The sequence below is a fragment of the Gymnoscopelus microlampas genome (genome assembly GCF_963454915.1).
Source record: "Gymnoscopelus microlampas genome assembly, chromosome: 17".
Lineage (NCBI taxonomy): Eukaryota > Metazoa > Chordata > Actinopteri > Myctophiformes > Myctophidae > Gymnoscopelus > Gymnoscopelus microlampas.
The window spans coordinates 31335989-31351653 of NC_139954.1; the positions used below are offsets into that span (position 1 = coordinate 31335989).

At 42.4% G+C, this 15665-nt stretch overlaps 1 protein-coding gene across 1 annotated transcript; it reads right to left on the minus strand.

Annotated features, from left to right (window-relative positions):
* Positions 1-2916: 2916 nt before the first annotated feature.
* ino80da (INO80 complex subunit Da) lies at positions 2917-15478 on the minus strand. Its single transcript, XM_084084316.1, has 10 exons — positions 15081-15478; positions 12720-12966; positions 11818-12635; positions 11533-11623; positions 11221-11445; positions 9802-9911; positions 9515-9648; positions 9203-9426; positions 6522-6679; positions 2917-5429 (listed from the first exon to the last, which is right to left on the minus strand). The coding sequence occupies exons 2-10, from the start codon at positions 12935-12937 to the stop codon at positions 4408-4410; spliced, it is 3000 nt and encodes a 999-aa protein (XP_083940442.1). The 5' UTR covers positions 12938-12966; positions 15081-15478; the 3' UTR covers positions 2917-4407.
* Positions 15479-15665: the final 187 nt, after the last annotated feature.

Below are 15665 nucleotides of genomic sequence, written 5' to 3' on the forward strand. Positions count from 1 at the left end.
AGCAGCTATGTGACTGGCTGTCGGGTGGAAATCTTGTATGTTCCTTTTTTATTATTATTTAAAAACAATTTAAAATCGTGAAAATAGCCAATCTACAAGCTGTAATTATTAATAATTAAGAAATACTATATTTTAAAGAGTGAAAAATCAACTAAAGTCATTATTAGTGCAAGTTCAAAAATAGCAGATCTACAAGCTCAGAACGCGTGCATCGCAACACGTTGTGAGCTTGTAGATCTGCTATTTTCAAATAGCTTATAGGTATAAAATAGGGCTAAAGTGGTTAATGTATGTTTTATAATGATTTATATCTGCAAATTAACTAGTAACTAAACATTTCAAAGAATTGTTGTGGAGTAAAAGTATAGACAATTGGAAATACTCCAGTAAAGTAAAAGTACCTAAAAATTGTACTGAAGTACAGTACTTGAGTAAATGTACTTGTTACTTTACACCACTGCACATCAGTGAAGAAAAAAAGAAAAAACGCTGGGAACATCCATTTACAAGTGACTTTGCAGGGAAACAAGCCCAAAGTCGCTTATAATAAGCAGACCTGGCTGCCCTATACCCTAGGCTGAAAGCAATGTCTCAAGAACAGCAGAGGGGGCGCTGTTTTTCCTTTTTATTTGTAAATGGGTTCCCACATTGGGCTGGGCATTAGCATTTCAATGGCAAAAGTCGGCTGACAGACTAAATGCCAACTTTTGCCAACCAAATACCAGTCTGTTGCAGTCTGAAGTAGTCAGAAGTAGTCAGAACCAGTCTGTTTGGTCTGTAAGGGGCTTTAGAATTCACCTTACGAAAGTGGCTGTGGAGCCTCATAGGAGCTAGGCTATAGCCTACAGCAGCTTTGGTACTTCAAGTATATTTAATGCCAATACATGGTACTTTTACTCAAGTAAATCTTGAGTACAGGACTTTTACTTGTAACTGAGTATTTATACTTTGTGGTATTAATACTTTTAATTAAGTAAAACATTTTAATACTGAAGTTTGAAGTGGAACACAACTTGAACACACCATTTTGAAAGTGGAACGCAACTGTTTGGAAGTGGAACACAAAATGAACACAACATTTTGAAAGTAGAAGTAACTTTTTGGAAGTGGAATGCAACATTTTATACTTTAACTTTAGTATGTGATTTCGGGCACAGCCTATAAAATGGCCTGAATTTAGTATGCATCTCATGCAAACAGCCTACTAAAAGGTAATTTGGCAAACTAAATAGTGTTGTGATTTCAGACGCAGCCTAGTTTTGTCAACAGCTGACTTCCATTACTATTGAATAAAAACACAGAACAGCTTTTATCATCAGCGAATACCTCACAGCAAGTTTTATTTATACATCCAAAAACAAAGGATCAAATTTGTCACACTATATACAGATATTACATACAGTTTATACACATATTACATTTGTACACAAGAAAAATATACATAAAAATGTAAACCTTTGTATACAAAAAAATACCTTAGACAAATTAAACAAGGACCAATAACAAAAGGTGACTAGATTATTAGCTCATCCTATCATCTTTAAAAACAGTAATACAGTACATTCAATGAGTATAGGAATTTTGTCAGCCATCTCTGAATTCAAGCAGTTACATGTGCCTACGAGCCCTGTTAATTTTGATCTATGTGGTTGTTGGGAGAGTAAACGGTGCAACGACTAATCTCATGCTATGTGAATACAGCAGTATTACCTTGCTTACTCAAACTCAAGAAACATTCCATCCAACCAGATTTTTTTTCTTGGGGGGTATTGTCTTTACATCTACAAATGACAATGCTGCATTCACCAAGAATCCCAGCTGTGGAGCTAAATTTATACACTTAATGTGTCGTCTCTTTGGAACTGAGAGAAAGAACTGGGCCTTCTCACAGCTGGAAGTGGGGTTCTGGTGCAGGCTGAATACCGATAATGATGGCAGCTGTTCTAATGAGTGTCCAAGCAAAAAGGCAAGACAGATGGGGGCATGGTAAACACCACCGGCCTCATCCAGTCCTGTGCAAATCTTATGTTGAAATACAACAAATCTGGATCCGTTTTTCTATGCAAACAAAAAAACAAGTTATGGTACAGGTACACAATGCATATATTTGGACCTCATCTAATATCATCAAGAATCAAGCCGGTAGTCACAATCTAGGGGAAATGCTAATATGCTCTTGAAACCAGGTTGTTGCCCCAGTCCAATCCCAGATTTTCAACAGCTGCTAAACCGCTTTCAAAAATAGTCCATCAGAATGTTAAAATCGAATGACAGCCTACACATCCAACTTCAGAGAGAATAATTCATATTGATAGCGAAAAACAAGAGACGTCCTGATGGTGCAAGGGTCAAATCCCTGCCCACCAAAATGGAGACCGGTGTTCGATACCTCAACGATGCCTCCGGCTTGGCCGGGCGCTCCAACAAACACAATTGGCCATGTTCGTGGGTGGGGATGGGCAATCTTTGTCACTGCACTAGCGACTCTTACAGGTTGGTCATGGCGCCTGTTTAGCAGGGAGCGCTGTTCCTCTTCACTTTCAGGTGAAAAGCGGCTGGCGACTCCATGTGCATTGGAGGAGACGTGGTCGTCTACACCCTCCCAAGACCAACAAGTAGGGGTTGGCAGTGACAGGGACTATATGTACATCGGGGGAATTGGTAATGAGAAAATGGAGAAAAACAAAACAAGAGATGCGTTCCACACAACACAAGTTCCACTGAATACTTTGCAAATAACAATTTCAATCCATTTCTACTCAATAATTCACCAATAAACCCCAATGTAGATTGCTAATCTATATACTTAATACTCAACAATGTCTGAGAATCTGTCAAATTCTAATAAAATATCAAAACTTATGGTTCTATTGACGTTTGAGTAATTATGCAGGAGTTGTCAGGGAGGGTGGGCAGAAACAGCCAACATAGGAACCAAGGTAACAGTGCATCATTGACCTTAAAATTCAACTGATAATGTATCTGTAGAGAAAAGCAGACAGTGCTATACCTCAAACATGCTCATTGCACCAGTAATACCATGGTGTCACACTACCACAGACAGCTGACAGAGGGCAAAATCATGTATGTCCATATACCAAGTCACCATATCCAAAAACGCCACTAAGCGTTCTCTTAGTCATTCAGTGGGTAGGATGGCCATAATTTCGCAAGGTGGCTTTCATTCTGCAATTGGGGTCCTGATAGTGATAACCTGTTTTGTGACCTGGTGCACAGAGACAAGAGAACAACCGCCGAGAGTGGACAACAGATGACCTGGATTTGGCCACCGCTACTCCTACCGTTAAACTTTGTAAACCCACTCAGTATAACCTAGGAGAAGTTGGTCTGGCCGTGTCAGTGGTCTGTTGCACATAAATCTCTAGTTCCTCATTAAACAAAAAAAAGTTTAGCCAAGATTATTAAAAGAAAATACGTTTTATGACACAGTTAAGACAGGCCCAAACATATTCCTGGTCCACATCAGCCTGGATTACATAGTGAAGCTACATTTAAGTGGAGACCAATACAATACCTTACGATACAAGAGTATGTCCATGTGTTTATTGCTTTTGAGTAGCCCGATTTATGTTTCAAGTGCCTACTAGGCCACCCATGTGGAGACCCACAACCAATGGTGAGGTCAGAGTTCTTGCGTCTGAGCAAACCAATAAAAGAGCATATATATATACACACAATATAAAAACGGATGTTTAAAAGCAGTTTGGTAACTTCTCCATTTCTGTTAAATAAGAGTGGATCTCTAGATTCCATTTCATGATAACAAAATACATTTAAACATAATGGGTCACAAGTTCTCACAACCTGTACCCTCTTGTCTTTCATGGTGATTGAAGCAGTGTATGACACATTTGGGAGGAAAAAAACAAAACAAAAAAAAAACCTTAATGATCGTATGAGCAAGGCAGGATATAGTGGATCATTATTAGACAGGACTTAACTGGCGAAACAAATAAAACGGACCATTGATTGAGGCTTCTGTCAATAAAATTCTTGAGCACTGTTTTTATCATGATGATGGGAATAATCTCTCCTAAGGTCCTTCCAACAATGTTTATCAGTTCAACCTACTATCTCCACCACCATGTCTGCCTAACCATCACCCCCTACTGGTGAAACCACAGGGCAGCACACAGCTCAAACTGGTGGACTCACACAGACTTAAACTTCCTTCAGGGAGACCAACTGGCTACACAAAATAAAACTATTAAAATAGCAAGGAAACTCTGAGGTTGTGCAAAATTAGATAAAAAATAGTGCACCATTACCACATTGCACACATGTAGCAGATGAAGAAAGGTGGGTCAGTCAGAAGCCACATGACTGGATTCTAAGTGAATGCGAGTCCACTGAGTAACCTGCAGCCTATGTAGACTGCCTCTGCTCTCAGTTACTTTGCGGGAAGGGGGGTATGGCGCTGTTGGCACTTGCAGCAGTGGCACTCGCTATTGAGAACCCAGTGGGAGGCGCTGTAGAGCTGTGACTGGGCTGCACATCTTTCGGGATGCCGCTGTGGGAGGCCAACTGATGGCCGAAGGCCGCGCTGAACTGAGGGAGCTGCTGCTTGGGCTGCGCCGAGGTCAGAAGGTCATGTGAAGAAGAGGAGGGCGAGGGGGCAGGTGGTGTAGTCAAGCCCGTCAGGCCACTCTGGGGCATCGCTGAGAGGGCAGCCATGGGCTGAAGGGTCACTGAGTGTGTGGTGGAAGGGGGAGTGGACAGGGAGGTGGTTATGAGGTGACTCTCTGGTCCTATGAGGTTGCCAAACTGTGTGGGATCAGTGAGGGGGAGAGGGAGGTTGTTCCATGAGGAGCGCGGTGGTCCCGGCACCCCACTAAGAGGGACTTCCAGCAGGAGAGGCGTGTCTGTCTGAAAGGAGCTGGCATGGGGGGACGATATATGGTCACTGTATGGGGATGGCACATGTTCACTGCTGTAGTGGCTGCCTTGTGGAGATGATGTGGGCACGTCAGACTTGGCCAGGACGTGGGGTGTGTGTGTCCTGGAAAATGTTGTCTCTGTCATGGGGCTCTGTGTGAGCAGGGTGGTGGAGGGGGCTACCGTAGAGGAGGAAGGGGTCAGGCTGGGCCCAGAGGCTGGGGCCTGATTAGAGGGCTGAGATGGGGGCGAATGGGGGAAATGACCCCCAGCCGAATGCAGAAGGTTGTCCTCCAGCTCTAAGCTGGTAAAGTTCTCTGTGGGGATGCGGCCGTTCAGCAGGTCACCCATGCCCCCGGTCTGGACCGTCCCGGGGAACACAGCCATGGCTCGGTGGTCCACACCTTCAGACGAGGCCAAGTCCCCCATGGAAGTCAAGCACACCAAAGAGTCTGGATAAGACCCCATGGCCTGCAGCGCACGGACCAGCTCTTCAGCTTCCTCTGTGGTAGGCAGCAGGTCCCCATTCTTACCTACACATGCACAAACAAACAAACAAACAGTATAAACGGTAATACGGTATCATATTTCAACCTTATGTACCAATTCTGTAAATACTCTGGCAACATTCAGTGCAACAGGCAGTGTGTTCTTCTCTTCATATTCTACTAGTCCATTTTCTTTCTTTAGGGGGGGATTTTTAGCCTTTATTTCAGACCGATAGTCACAGTGGAGTGACATACAGCAAATGGCCCAGCTGGCTGGGAATTGAACTGATGACTCTCTGTCAGGTATTAGAGCCCATGTGGTACATGCCCTAACCACACAGACTATCAGGTTGCCCTGGTCCATGCGCACTTACACAGGTCCATTTAGATGTGTGAAATTCATATTATTGATGGTATGACAGTATTTGGTATTCCAAATTACACCAGGTGTTGCAGTTTCCACTCTTTGCAGTTACATACCATTTGCGCAGATTGCACATTATATTACCGTATATTTTCCTATGAAATGTCTTCAGGACAGAGTCCTCATTTAACCGTGTAGAGGGCTGAGAGGTTTCACCAGTCACTTGACTCCAAGTGTTTTCCACAAACGTCTCAGCACGTGTTATTTGTAACCTTGGTGGTTGTTTGTTACAAAATATGACTTCATTCAAAGTAGACAATTCACACACATTTTACTTTCCCGTTTGTTTTTAATCACACAATTTATTATATTCTTCTAACCATAGTGATGATTTCAGTTTCAGATGCTTCTGTTCTTTAGTCCTTGTTTGGGGGGGGGGGGGGATTTGGTGATACAAATGTAAAGTCCAACAGCCACTTGTTATGTCTGAAATTAGTGTTTTGAGAGGCATCAACAAGCATTATGTATGCAAGAAATGTATAACTTATTTTACTTATCAATTTCATGGTGTTATCGATATATTGAGTGGTCCATCCAGTCCACAATGATACCCTTGCAAGAATTAATCATCAATTTAATTCTCTCTAAGGTCTACCACCCTACGGAGCAACGTATCCAGTGAAAGTCTGGTAAGTATCTAATCCAAGCACCAGACATAATGGGACTTAATAAGTGCACAAGTGAAAGATAAAAGGACGTGTAAAGATTAGCACCTTCAAACAAGTCAAAGTCCTGCAGGTCATCTGGAAGCCTTGGTAACACATCAGAGAAGTCCTCCTGGTTCAGCTCTAGGTCATTTGGAATGTCTGCCATGTCATTGGTGATGTCATCAGGAAGCTCATCTGTGCTCAAGTCAGGGGTTGAAGGGCTCCTGGTGGACAGAGAATTAAGTATAAATATTAAAAATGAGCACTCTGGTGGCTCAACCTGTTAATGTGTCAACTCATTATGGCTCATAATGTAATAATAACGGTTCATAATGTAGGAACTTAATGTAATAAAAGCTCATGATGTAATAATAAACTGTTAATGTAATAAAATCATGAGAGCATAATGTAATACATTATTTTTGCATAATGTCATAATGTAATTATGTGTTACATACATAAACTACCCTTTTACAGAAAAGGAAAAAAAGAGAAAACAGTCAAAATGGAGAAACAAAAAACGACACTTTACATGTACATGATTTCTGTACATACAGCAATACATATACGCTATAACAAATAAGTTATTTGTGCAGTTTCCTCTATGCTTTTTTCTAGTTATCGATTTTTTACACATTTCTGTTACACATTTTTACATCCTTTTAAAGGCTGTTCCACAATGTAACTCCAGTAAAAGTTACACATCTTTGTCTTGCATTTGTTCTGGTTTTTGATTTAGGGAAGATGCATGTACCTCTAAGATTATACTGTATAAAACATATTCTGGATACTGTCCGGGAGCATGTTGTCATTGATATTGTACATAAGTTGAGCAATTCTAAAATCCACTAGTTCTCTGAATTTGAGATTGTTTGCAATTATGAATAATGTATTGGTAGGTTCATAGTAATCGACTTGATTAACAATTCTTATGCTTTTCTTTGGGAGTATGTTACCTAATACATTATGCGCTCATGATCTTATTACATTACGAGCTTATTATTACATTTAGGTTATCACATTATGAACCATTATTACATTATGAGCCATTACATTATGAGTTGCTACAATGTGTCAACCACAGAAGCACAAATATCCATGGTCTGTCCTAACTTTTCTGTTGCTCTTTCATGTTCTATCCCAATATATCAGAAAAACTGCCTGCCTGCAGTCAAAGCATAACCTGTAAATTGGCAGCTTCATTGACATCACATTTAAATAGATCCTTCACCCAGGGTGTCTGTAGGTATCTAGCACTTTAAATGTAAGATTCTTTAATATTCTTTTAATATCATGTAACTGGACATTTAAGACCAATTTTGTATCAAAATAAAACAAGTCATTGTTAAAATTGTTGAGTCATTGCCAATGCAAGGTTGGCAACTTTCAGGGATTGGTTAGATGGGGTGCACAGATACTGTATACATATATGTAAATATGTTAAACAGGTCATTTGTACCAGTTAGGGTGGTTTTATCCAGGCTTAAGACTGTTCTGCTTGTATAAATATGGTACCCTAAATAAGTCCAAGTTTTTTTTATCATAATTGAAAGTTTTACTGAAGATATTAAATGCGAGTAACATAATGTGCTGATTTGAGATGCATATCTTTTTTCCCTTCTTTAATAATGGTGCTGTTCATACGAAAGGGTGGTATTTTCATGCCTTGTCTGTCTTTTTAATGTCTTTGCAGAATTTTGATCTGTATCTGCATCACTTGACTCCTGTTCTGCCTTTGAATCCATTCCCTATTATTTCTGTAGATATTGAATATGTTGCCCTTTATGCTCCTTCTCCATCTATCTCTCCCAAGTCTCCTATGTTCATTCCCTCTCATCTTTTCCTCTGCCATCTATAACTATATCAGCCATACCGTTCTGACACATTCTGACACAAAATATATATACTTCATTTCTACTGATACTAGCTTAGAGTTAATTATAACAATGGAGGATTAACTATGATCCTGTTTTCCTGTGGTATATATTAAAGTAAGCTAAATAACTTCAACAGGCTAGCTCAAATTAGTCTGACTAAGTTTTTTTTTTTTTTTTACTAAATTTTTATCCCACGATTTTGTAACCCCTATTTTTTTACACCCAGTGCCAATTGTCTATGTAATCCTACTACCTTCCCTCTGCCAACCTAGGGAGGCCAGGGCCGAGCTCATGCCTCCTTCAATGCATGAGAGCCAACTGACCTTCTTGTCACCTGACAGGGGAGAGTTTCCCTGGTAGGACGTAGCACGTGGAAGGAACACGTTATTCCAACCAGTTCCTTACCCCTCCATCAGGCGCCCCGGCTGGGGAGAGGCAGTATAGTGACCAGGATTACTGCATGTTTTTGTGAGGGAACACGGGGAGAACATGCAAACTCCACACAGAGGCCCTTTTGCCAACCCCACCCAGGGTATGGGCACTGATGACGCGGAGGAGAGGACACACCCCCAGCGCCCCCCTGCGGGGATCAAAGCCAGGACCTTCTAGCTGTGAGGCGACAGCACTACCGACTGCGCCACCGTGCCCCCATTGTTAAAGTAAGTTTCATACATTGTCGACTGTCAAGCTTCCCTCTACTATCCGTCTCACCTGTCTGCCAGATGCTGTCAGCATTTACGAAGGCAACACTCACTGCTAAATGGAATCCTCCTCACGTCACATTATGACTTTTCAGATCTATATACAGGGTTGGTGGGATGTTTGGGATAGGCAGACTGAAGACAGCTGGACACATAGGTAGGTACAAACCTGATGCTGGCCTGTGAAGGCATGGCTAGGCTGGTGGAAGGCATCCCCAGGTTTCCCTGGGGCAATGCTGGAGGGATGGGCTTCTGGGGTCTCCGCGGCCCTCTTCTCCTCTTCTTCTTGTGTTTTTTGGTGAGTGCCGGAGGTTTGGTCTTTTTACGTGGCTTACGCTGCTGCTGTTGCTGGTGTTGCACTCTTCTATTACCGTCCCCACGCAGGAAGTTGTCCTGTGAGGAACATGTGAACAAATATTTGTGTTACGAAGAGGGAAAAAAGAAAGAAAGAAACCTTTTGTGAAATTAACAGCGCACTCACCATCTTTTTGGCATGCTCTTCGCAGAGTGGCGTCTGGTGTGTGATGTCAAACACAGGGATAGAACACTGCTGACCATCGGCAAATTTGGCTGTGCAACTAGAGAAAAGCTGTTGAGAGCGATTCAACAGGATGTCTGTACAGAATTATAAAGGAAATACTACCACGCTGAGGGTGAGCAATCATTACACCTCTTCTCAAAAAGAGATTCACTATTGTGTAATCTGGAAGATCACTATACAGATGAGCAACTGCAGTGTGCCGGTAGTGGAAGCTGTGCAAAGGATACGCTGAAAGCAGTGTCGGGTGAATGGCAGAGCCCTGTTGCTGCAGGTCTGGCCCTTGGTGCTGCCAGTGCAGATTCCTGTCTCTGCGTTCTGCTGCCCTGTTGGAATCACACTAAAGAGAGAGACAGACTGTGGCTGAGCAAACAGCAACCAGAGCACCAGTCAATCTGAAAGGAAATTCATACTATTGCTCAATGAAAATGATGCATTTTCAACCAAAACAAAAAAGCGCTCATGGGAGAATTTGTCTTTTTTGTCAGCCCAACACTGCAGACGGGCACCTGCCTTGTGAGTATAAAACAGCCTTGAGCCTTGCATCAGTGCTGTGCAATGGGTGCCAATACATTATGTACATTACAAATAGAGGAGTGTTGCTTAACCATAGTGTTGTCATCTACACACTGTGGCCCTCATTTATCAAGCTTGCCCAGGCCGAGATCACCACCACTGTCGGCATTTATCAATCTATCGTCACTTTGACTTGAGCGTACGATGCGCTCAAATCTCATCAGGTCTCTAGATCGTGTACAAAATTCCATCGTAGACATGCGGTGCAGCACTGTCTGACAATCCGACAGACATTTTAACATTATGCAGCAGCCAATAATCACTTAAAATTATGTAACCAAACATCTAACCTAGCCCTGTGTACCCCTAACATAAGGTCGTTATAATTACGGGGTTAATGGGTGACATAATTACAAGCATTTAAAATCAAGCTATAAAAAAAATCTATCATATAAAGTTGTATTCTTAATCAGTCACCCATTTAAACTGGAGCTTAAAGCTTTTAAGTTCAGATATCTTGACATTTGGCTCTATTAAGACCTACAGCATAAGCGCTTATTTGAGGATTTTCATTTTGCAAATAGCAACGTATGGACATCTCCAGGGCATTTCGGTGCTGGGTGAAATTGATATTCAAAACGCATTACAATCATAAGTTGACATAGCCTACATTTTAGTGTGATTTGTGCAGTTTGACAAAGATTACTCCCACATGATAGGCTATATGATAATCCCACTCGAAAACAATGTAGGAGTGCATGTTCCACAGTGTGCCAAAAATATGCACGGTCGGGCCACGGTGGAATGCGTTATCGGGCTTCACTTGGATCAAGGGGGGACTCGACTATCTGTACATGAGTGATACGCCAAGTAAAGTGTCAGACATCTGGCCTGTGTGGTTGTTGTGCACAATATTTCTTTAATATTATTGCATTAACAGGGTGCCATTGGATGTTCGAAGGGAAGGGACTGGATGACGGAGGGACAGGAACTTTCATCACCTCCGAAATGATGTCTGGCAAGTATGCTGGTTTCTACTTTCCACTGATAAATGAGGGCCTGTGACTTCATTCATGCATCACCTTTTCCTGATTGCACCTTAACGCTTTTAAACTGGTTATTATTCAGGATACCTTGAGGCAGTCTGAGAGACACAGCGTAGCTCCTGGATCAACTGGCCAGCACAGTCAGGGTCCTTACTGGCAGAATGTAGCAGGGCTTTGCGGAAGGCATAGCGGTATCTCTTCTGGCGCATGCTTGCCCTCTCCTGTCTGCACATGTGCTTGTATTTCTCTCGGAGGTACGAGCAAAGCCTGAGCAGCCGCGTTCTCCGAGACGAGTCACCTTCCTCTTCCAACCTATTTATTTAAACAATTAATAGCAGTCATTACATGTAATATAACATTGAAATGCATGCTGTAGTGTGAGTATAGTCTCTGACTAACCCATCCTGCTGTCTCCAAGAGCTCTGAAAAGGTAGCTCTCTCTCCACTTCCTCTTCATCCTCGTCAGCGCTGTCCTCTGACCAGTCCAGTCCTGGAAGAGAGCTTGTTAGAGCAGCTCATCTATCTCAGCAGCCTCCTACTACAACAGCTACATCGAAAGAATCTTACTCAGTCAGTCCTTCAAGAGCCTTGCATATTTGATATTTGACTATTCAGTACGAATAAATACAAAAAGAAATGTATGAATGGTATTTAAGTGTTGGTAAATGCAGGGAGATGAGGCACCTAGATGTGGGAAGAGGTCTCCATGATCCTGATGTCTCTTGGCACAGAGCTGAACCAGATGCTGCAACCTGGCCAGGCAGGCAGCTGGCGGTGAGAAGGCAGCTGGCCGCATGACCACCACATGCCGCTGAGTACTACTAGCACTGTCCCTGCAGCTAGAGGGCAAGTGAGTGGCAGTGACATGGGGCTTTCTGCTGAGCGATGGTCCGGGGGGCTGTGCTGGACTTTGCGCTGCACTGGTGGGCGGCCCTGGAGGCAGAAAGGTAGGTGTCTGAGGTGGTGCTGCATTGCATAATAAACCCTGCTGTTGTCCGGTTAGGACATAAGAGGGCACGTTGGAGTGCTGGGGGGTCTGGAGAAGTCCTGACTGCTGACGGGAGAGGTGAGTGTTGAGTGGCGAGGCGGGGTGGTGATGGACTCGGGGAACAGGAGAGGGGCTAAAGTGCTCTGGAGGTGGTTGGAAGAGGTCAGTGTCATGGTGGAGTTTATGGTTGAGTGTCAGACGACCCTGCAGTTTCTTCTTCACGGCGATGCCCTTCCGAGGAGTACCTGCCTCCTCCCCGTCTGTGTCATCCTCATAAAAGGCAAAAGGGTCCAGGAGCTCCCCATCTGGAAGGGGTAACAGGCGTGTACAAGGGGGAGAGGGCGGAAGCTCATCCAGACCATTGGGTGCTTTCAGTGCCAGAGAAGGTACAGTTATGTTAAGTGCCACTGACTCTAGGTGAGGTCGTGAACGCATTTCCTCCAAAGCATCATGCTTCTTTTTTCTTTCCTTCTTGGGGATAAAGCCCAGAACTTGTAGGTGACTGTTACAGTATCTGTGGGGGGAAAACATACTTTTTAACATACTTATGTTAAAAGTGTGAACAGACAAGCTCACAGAGATACAAACAAACACTCACCTGCGGTCCTCAGACTTGGGGATGGGATTGGTACATCGCTGGCTATTGTACTTGGCGACATATTCACATTGCTTGAAGGGGGCAGTCTTATCCTCCAGAACATGTCGGATACAGAAAGCATAGCCATTTAGTCTGCGCTGTTTGCAGAGCTTAGGGCTGTATGAGCACAATGGCTTATTGTCCACCTCCGAGAAGTGTATGTGTTTGCCTTCATACATCACGTGACTCTTGTCCTTGAGAACATCAGCTGATGGGATAAAGGTTGGGAAAACTGAGAATTACATCACAAAAACTTACAGATGGCCCTTCCTGAGCCTGCAATCAACACAACATGCAGAGAGTATTGAGTAATGCTAGCTATCTCCCCTCTACAGTAGAAATCCATTAATCTAAATGCTTTCCAAAATCATTATATGTCAAAACTGTTCCTGTGTGTGGGGGCGGGGGGAGCATGTCTAGGCCTGTCACAAAGATGCAAAGCGATATTATACTATACATATATGATTGACTTTTATACCACTTAAATGGTGCAGCTTGGTCATAAAATACCGGTTTCTCCGGATTGGGTAAATTGCTGATCACCAATCGAGTCATTTGGAGTGAAAATGGGCCGATTTAAATCGGTGGCCGATCAATCGGAGCACCTCTAATTATAATTCTGAGCCATAAATCACTCAAGATATGACTGCATACTCTTAAGTTTGTTACTAATGTCAATTTGTTTGATTTTACGTTTATGAAAAATCAAAAACACACAATAATATGCTTGTGTATTGCAAATAAGCTTATAATTTGTCACGGTCAGTAAACTAGTATGCACTAATTTGCATGTCGGGCTATGAGCGGCAAAAGGAAAATACAGTATTCAGTACAGACTATTCACCCATCCACTGTCACAATCTAAAAAAAAAAAGTGTAATGCTTGTACTGGGAACAGGATTATACATTATTCAGCAACCATTTAGTTAACTCTATAGAGTATAAACCAATAGTAATACACACTGATGGTAGTAAAAGTCAAGAAATCACATGACAGATGGCTGCTAGTGCAGGAGAGAACGTTTTAAGAAGCACAACTTGCTTGCACACAAAATTATCTCTCATTGACATATGACTATTCTAACAATGTTTGGTCAAAAGAAAAAACAAAACAAACAAAAACAACAAAAAGGACATGCCAACTATTCATATTCCATCTTGATAATGGACTAGTTAGTATTCAAATGAGATGCTACAGAATGAATACCAGAACCAGTTATCAACGATAGTAATAGGTTAGCTGGCTAGTTAGTGAATAGTGACTGACAGTAATTGTGTTCATTTATTTTACTGGTTAGTTGCCATAAGTTGGTGGTTAACACGTGATGAATGAATATGCAAGGAAGTATTAGCTATTCATCACCTGCAACAGCCAAATGAACAGCTTTATCCGGCTGCTTAGAAGTGGCTAGTTTACTAACATTAACACTGGTGCGACTGTATCCTAGATATAATTATGTAATTTTCCCCACATATTTCCACTTTTAAGTGTAGGTAATTTTTTGGCACGCTCGTATGATGTAAGGTACAATTTAAGCATGTTACCAAATAATCCACTAGAGCCTGAACAGCTAGCTAACCGATACTAGCTAGTGATGTGAACTAACTTGTTAACATTAATATGACACTAAAGTATACATAATAGACGCGTAAACATATAATATGCCATATTATACCAATTACCAGGTATATATCTAACATGCTCTGGACTTACAATGAAAATGTAATAATATGAGCCAGACAGGAACAGGTGACAGAATGTTAACTTTAGCCAGCTAGCTGCCAAAGCTAAAAACACAAAAAAAATTAGTAGGCGGTAGCTAGCCAGGAAACGGAAACATAAGCAAAAGGCTAGCGTTACATATAAGAGTCTACCTTTCGGTTCAAAGGGACGTCTAAGAGCAAGTTTATTGGAAAAGTAATACCACCTACTGCATGACTTTATCAAATGTGACCTAATTAAAACATTAAACATGCTAGCCACACAGTTCCAGACAAAGGGCCTGCAGCGGAGGCTTTGAGGCCTGTCTAAAAGAGGCCTTCCAAAAAAACACCAGTCGATGAGTCGATCTCAATCACTAGCTGTTACTACTATTTATTATAGTATTAGGTCGCTGCACGACATAAGGGCACCATATAAATCAACTTATCTGCACGTGGCGACTATAACTGCGGTATTTAGTTTGGGTTTCAGCTATAACAAATAAACGTCAACGATAGGCCTCTGGGCAGGGGGCTAGAGTAGACAACGCGGCCCACCGTCGACCGCACAAGACCGGCCGTGTGAAAATAGAGTCCCAGGATGTAAACGGCTCCGCTTACCTTCAATTGGTATGAGCTGTGTACGGTATTCACTCCGGGATAGACGGCTCAAATGTCTATTAGAATCAGCGAGGCTATTTGTGCATCGATATTCGATATTGTAAGATACTAGCAGTGATCTTCATCGAACCCAGTATATCTTGAAATACAGATGCATGTAAATATAGATTATCCACAGCAAACATTAGCAAGTTGGGGAGGCTGCTGAGGGTTTTTTTGTTAGGTCCACAGCAGACTCCTCACAGCACCACTACAGGCACTGCGGGGACATGACAACAGTCCGCTGAACAACAACAACCTCTCCTACCATATTGGAAATTCAACTTTGTAAAAAAGCAACAGCACTGTTGTTACAAGTGCAATGTAATCCATTCTTCGCATGGACATGACATTGTGGTTGGACGACAGCACTGTTTCCATTGTGGACATTACGGTGATTAGGTAATTGTTGTAGGACAAAACGTCAGCCCAGGGAAATGTTAATCTGTAAGATCCACCTGGATCACCCGCTATCATCTTCATGAATGAGTTATCAACCCTGACGGACTGTTAGCGACTGACTGTTGCTCATAGCTCATGGAACAC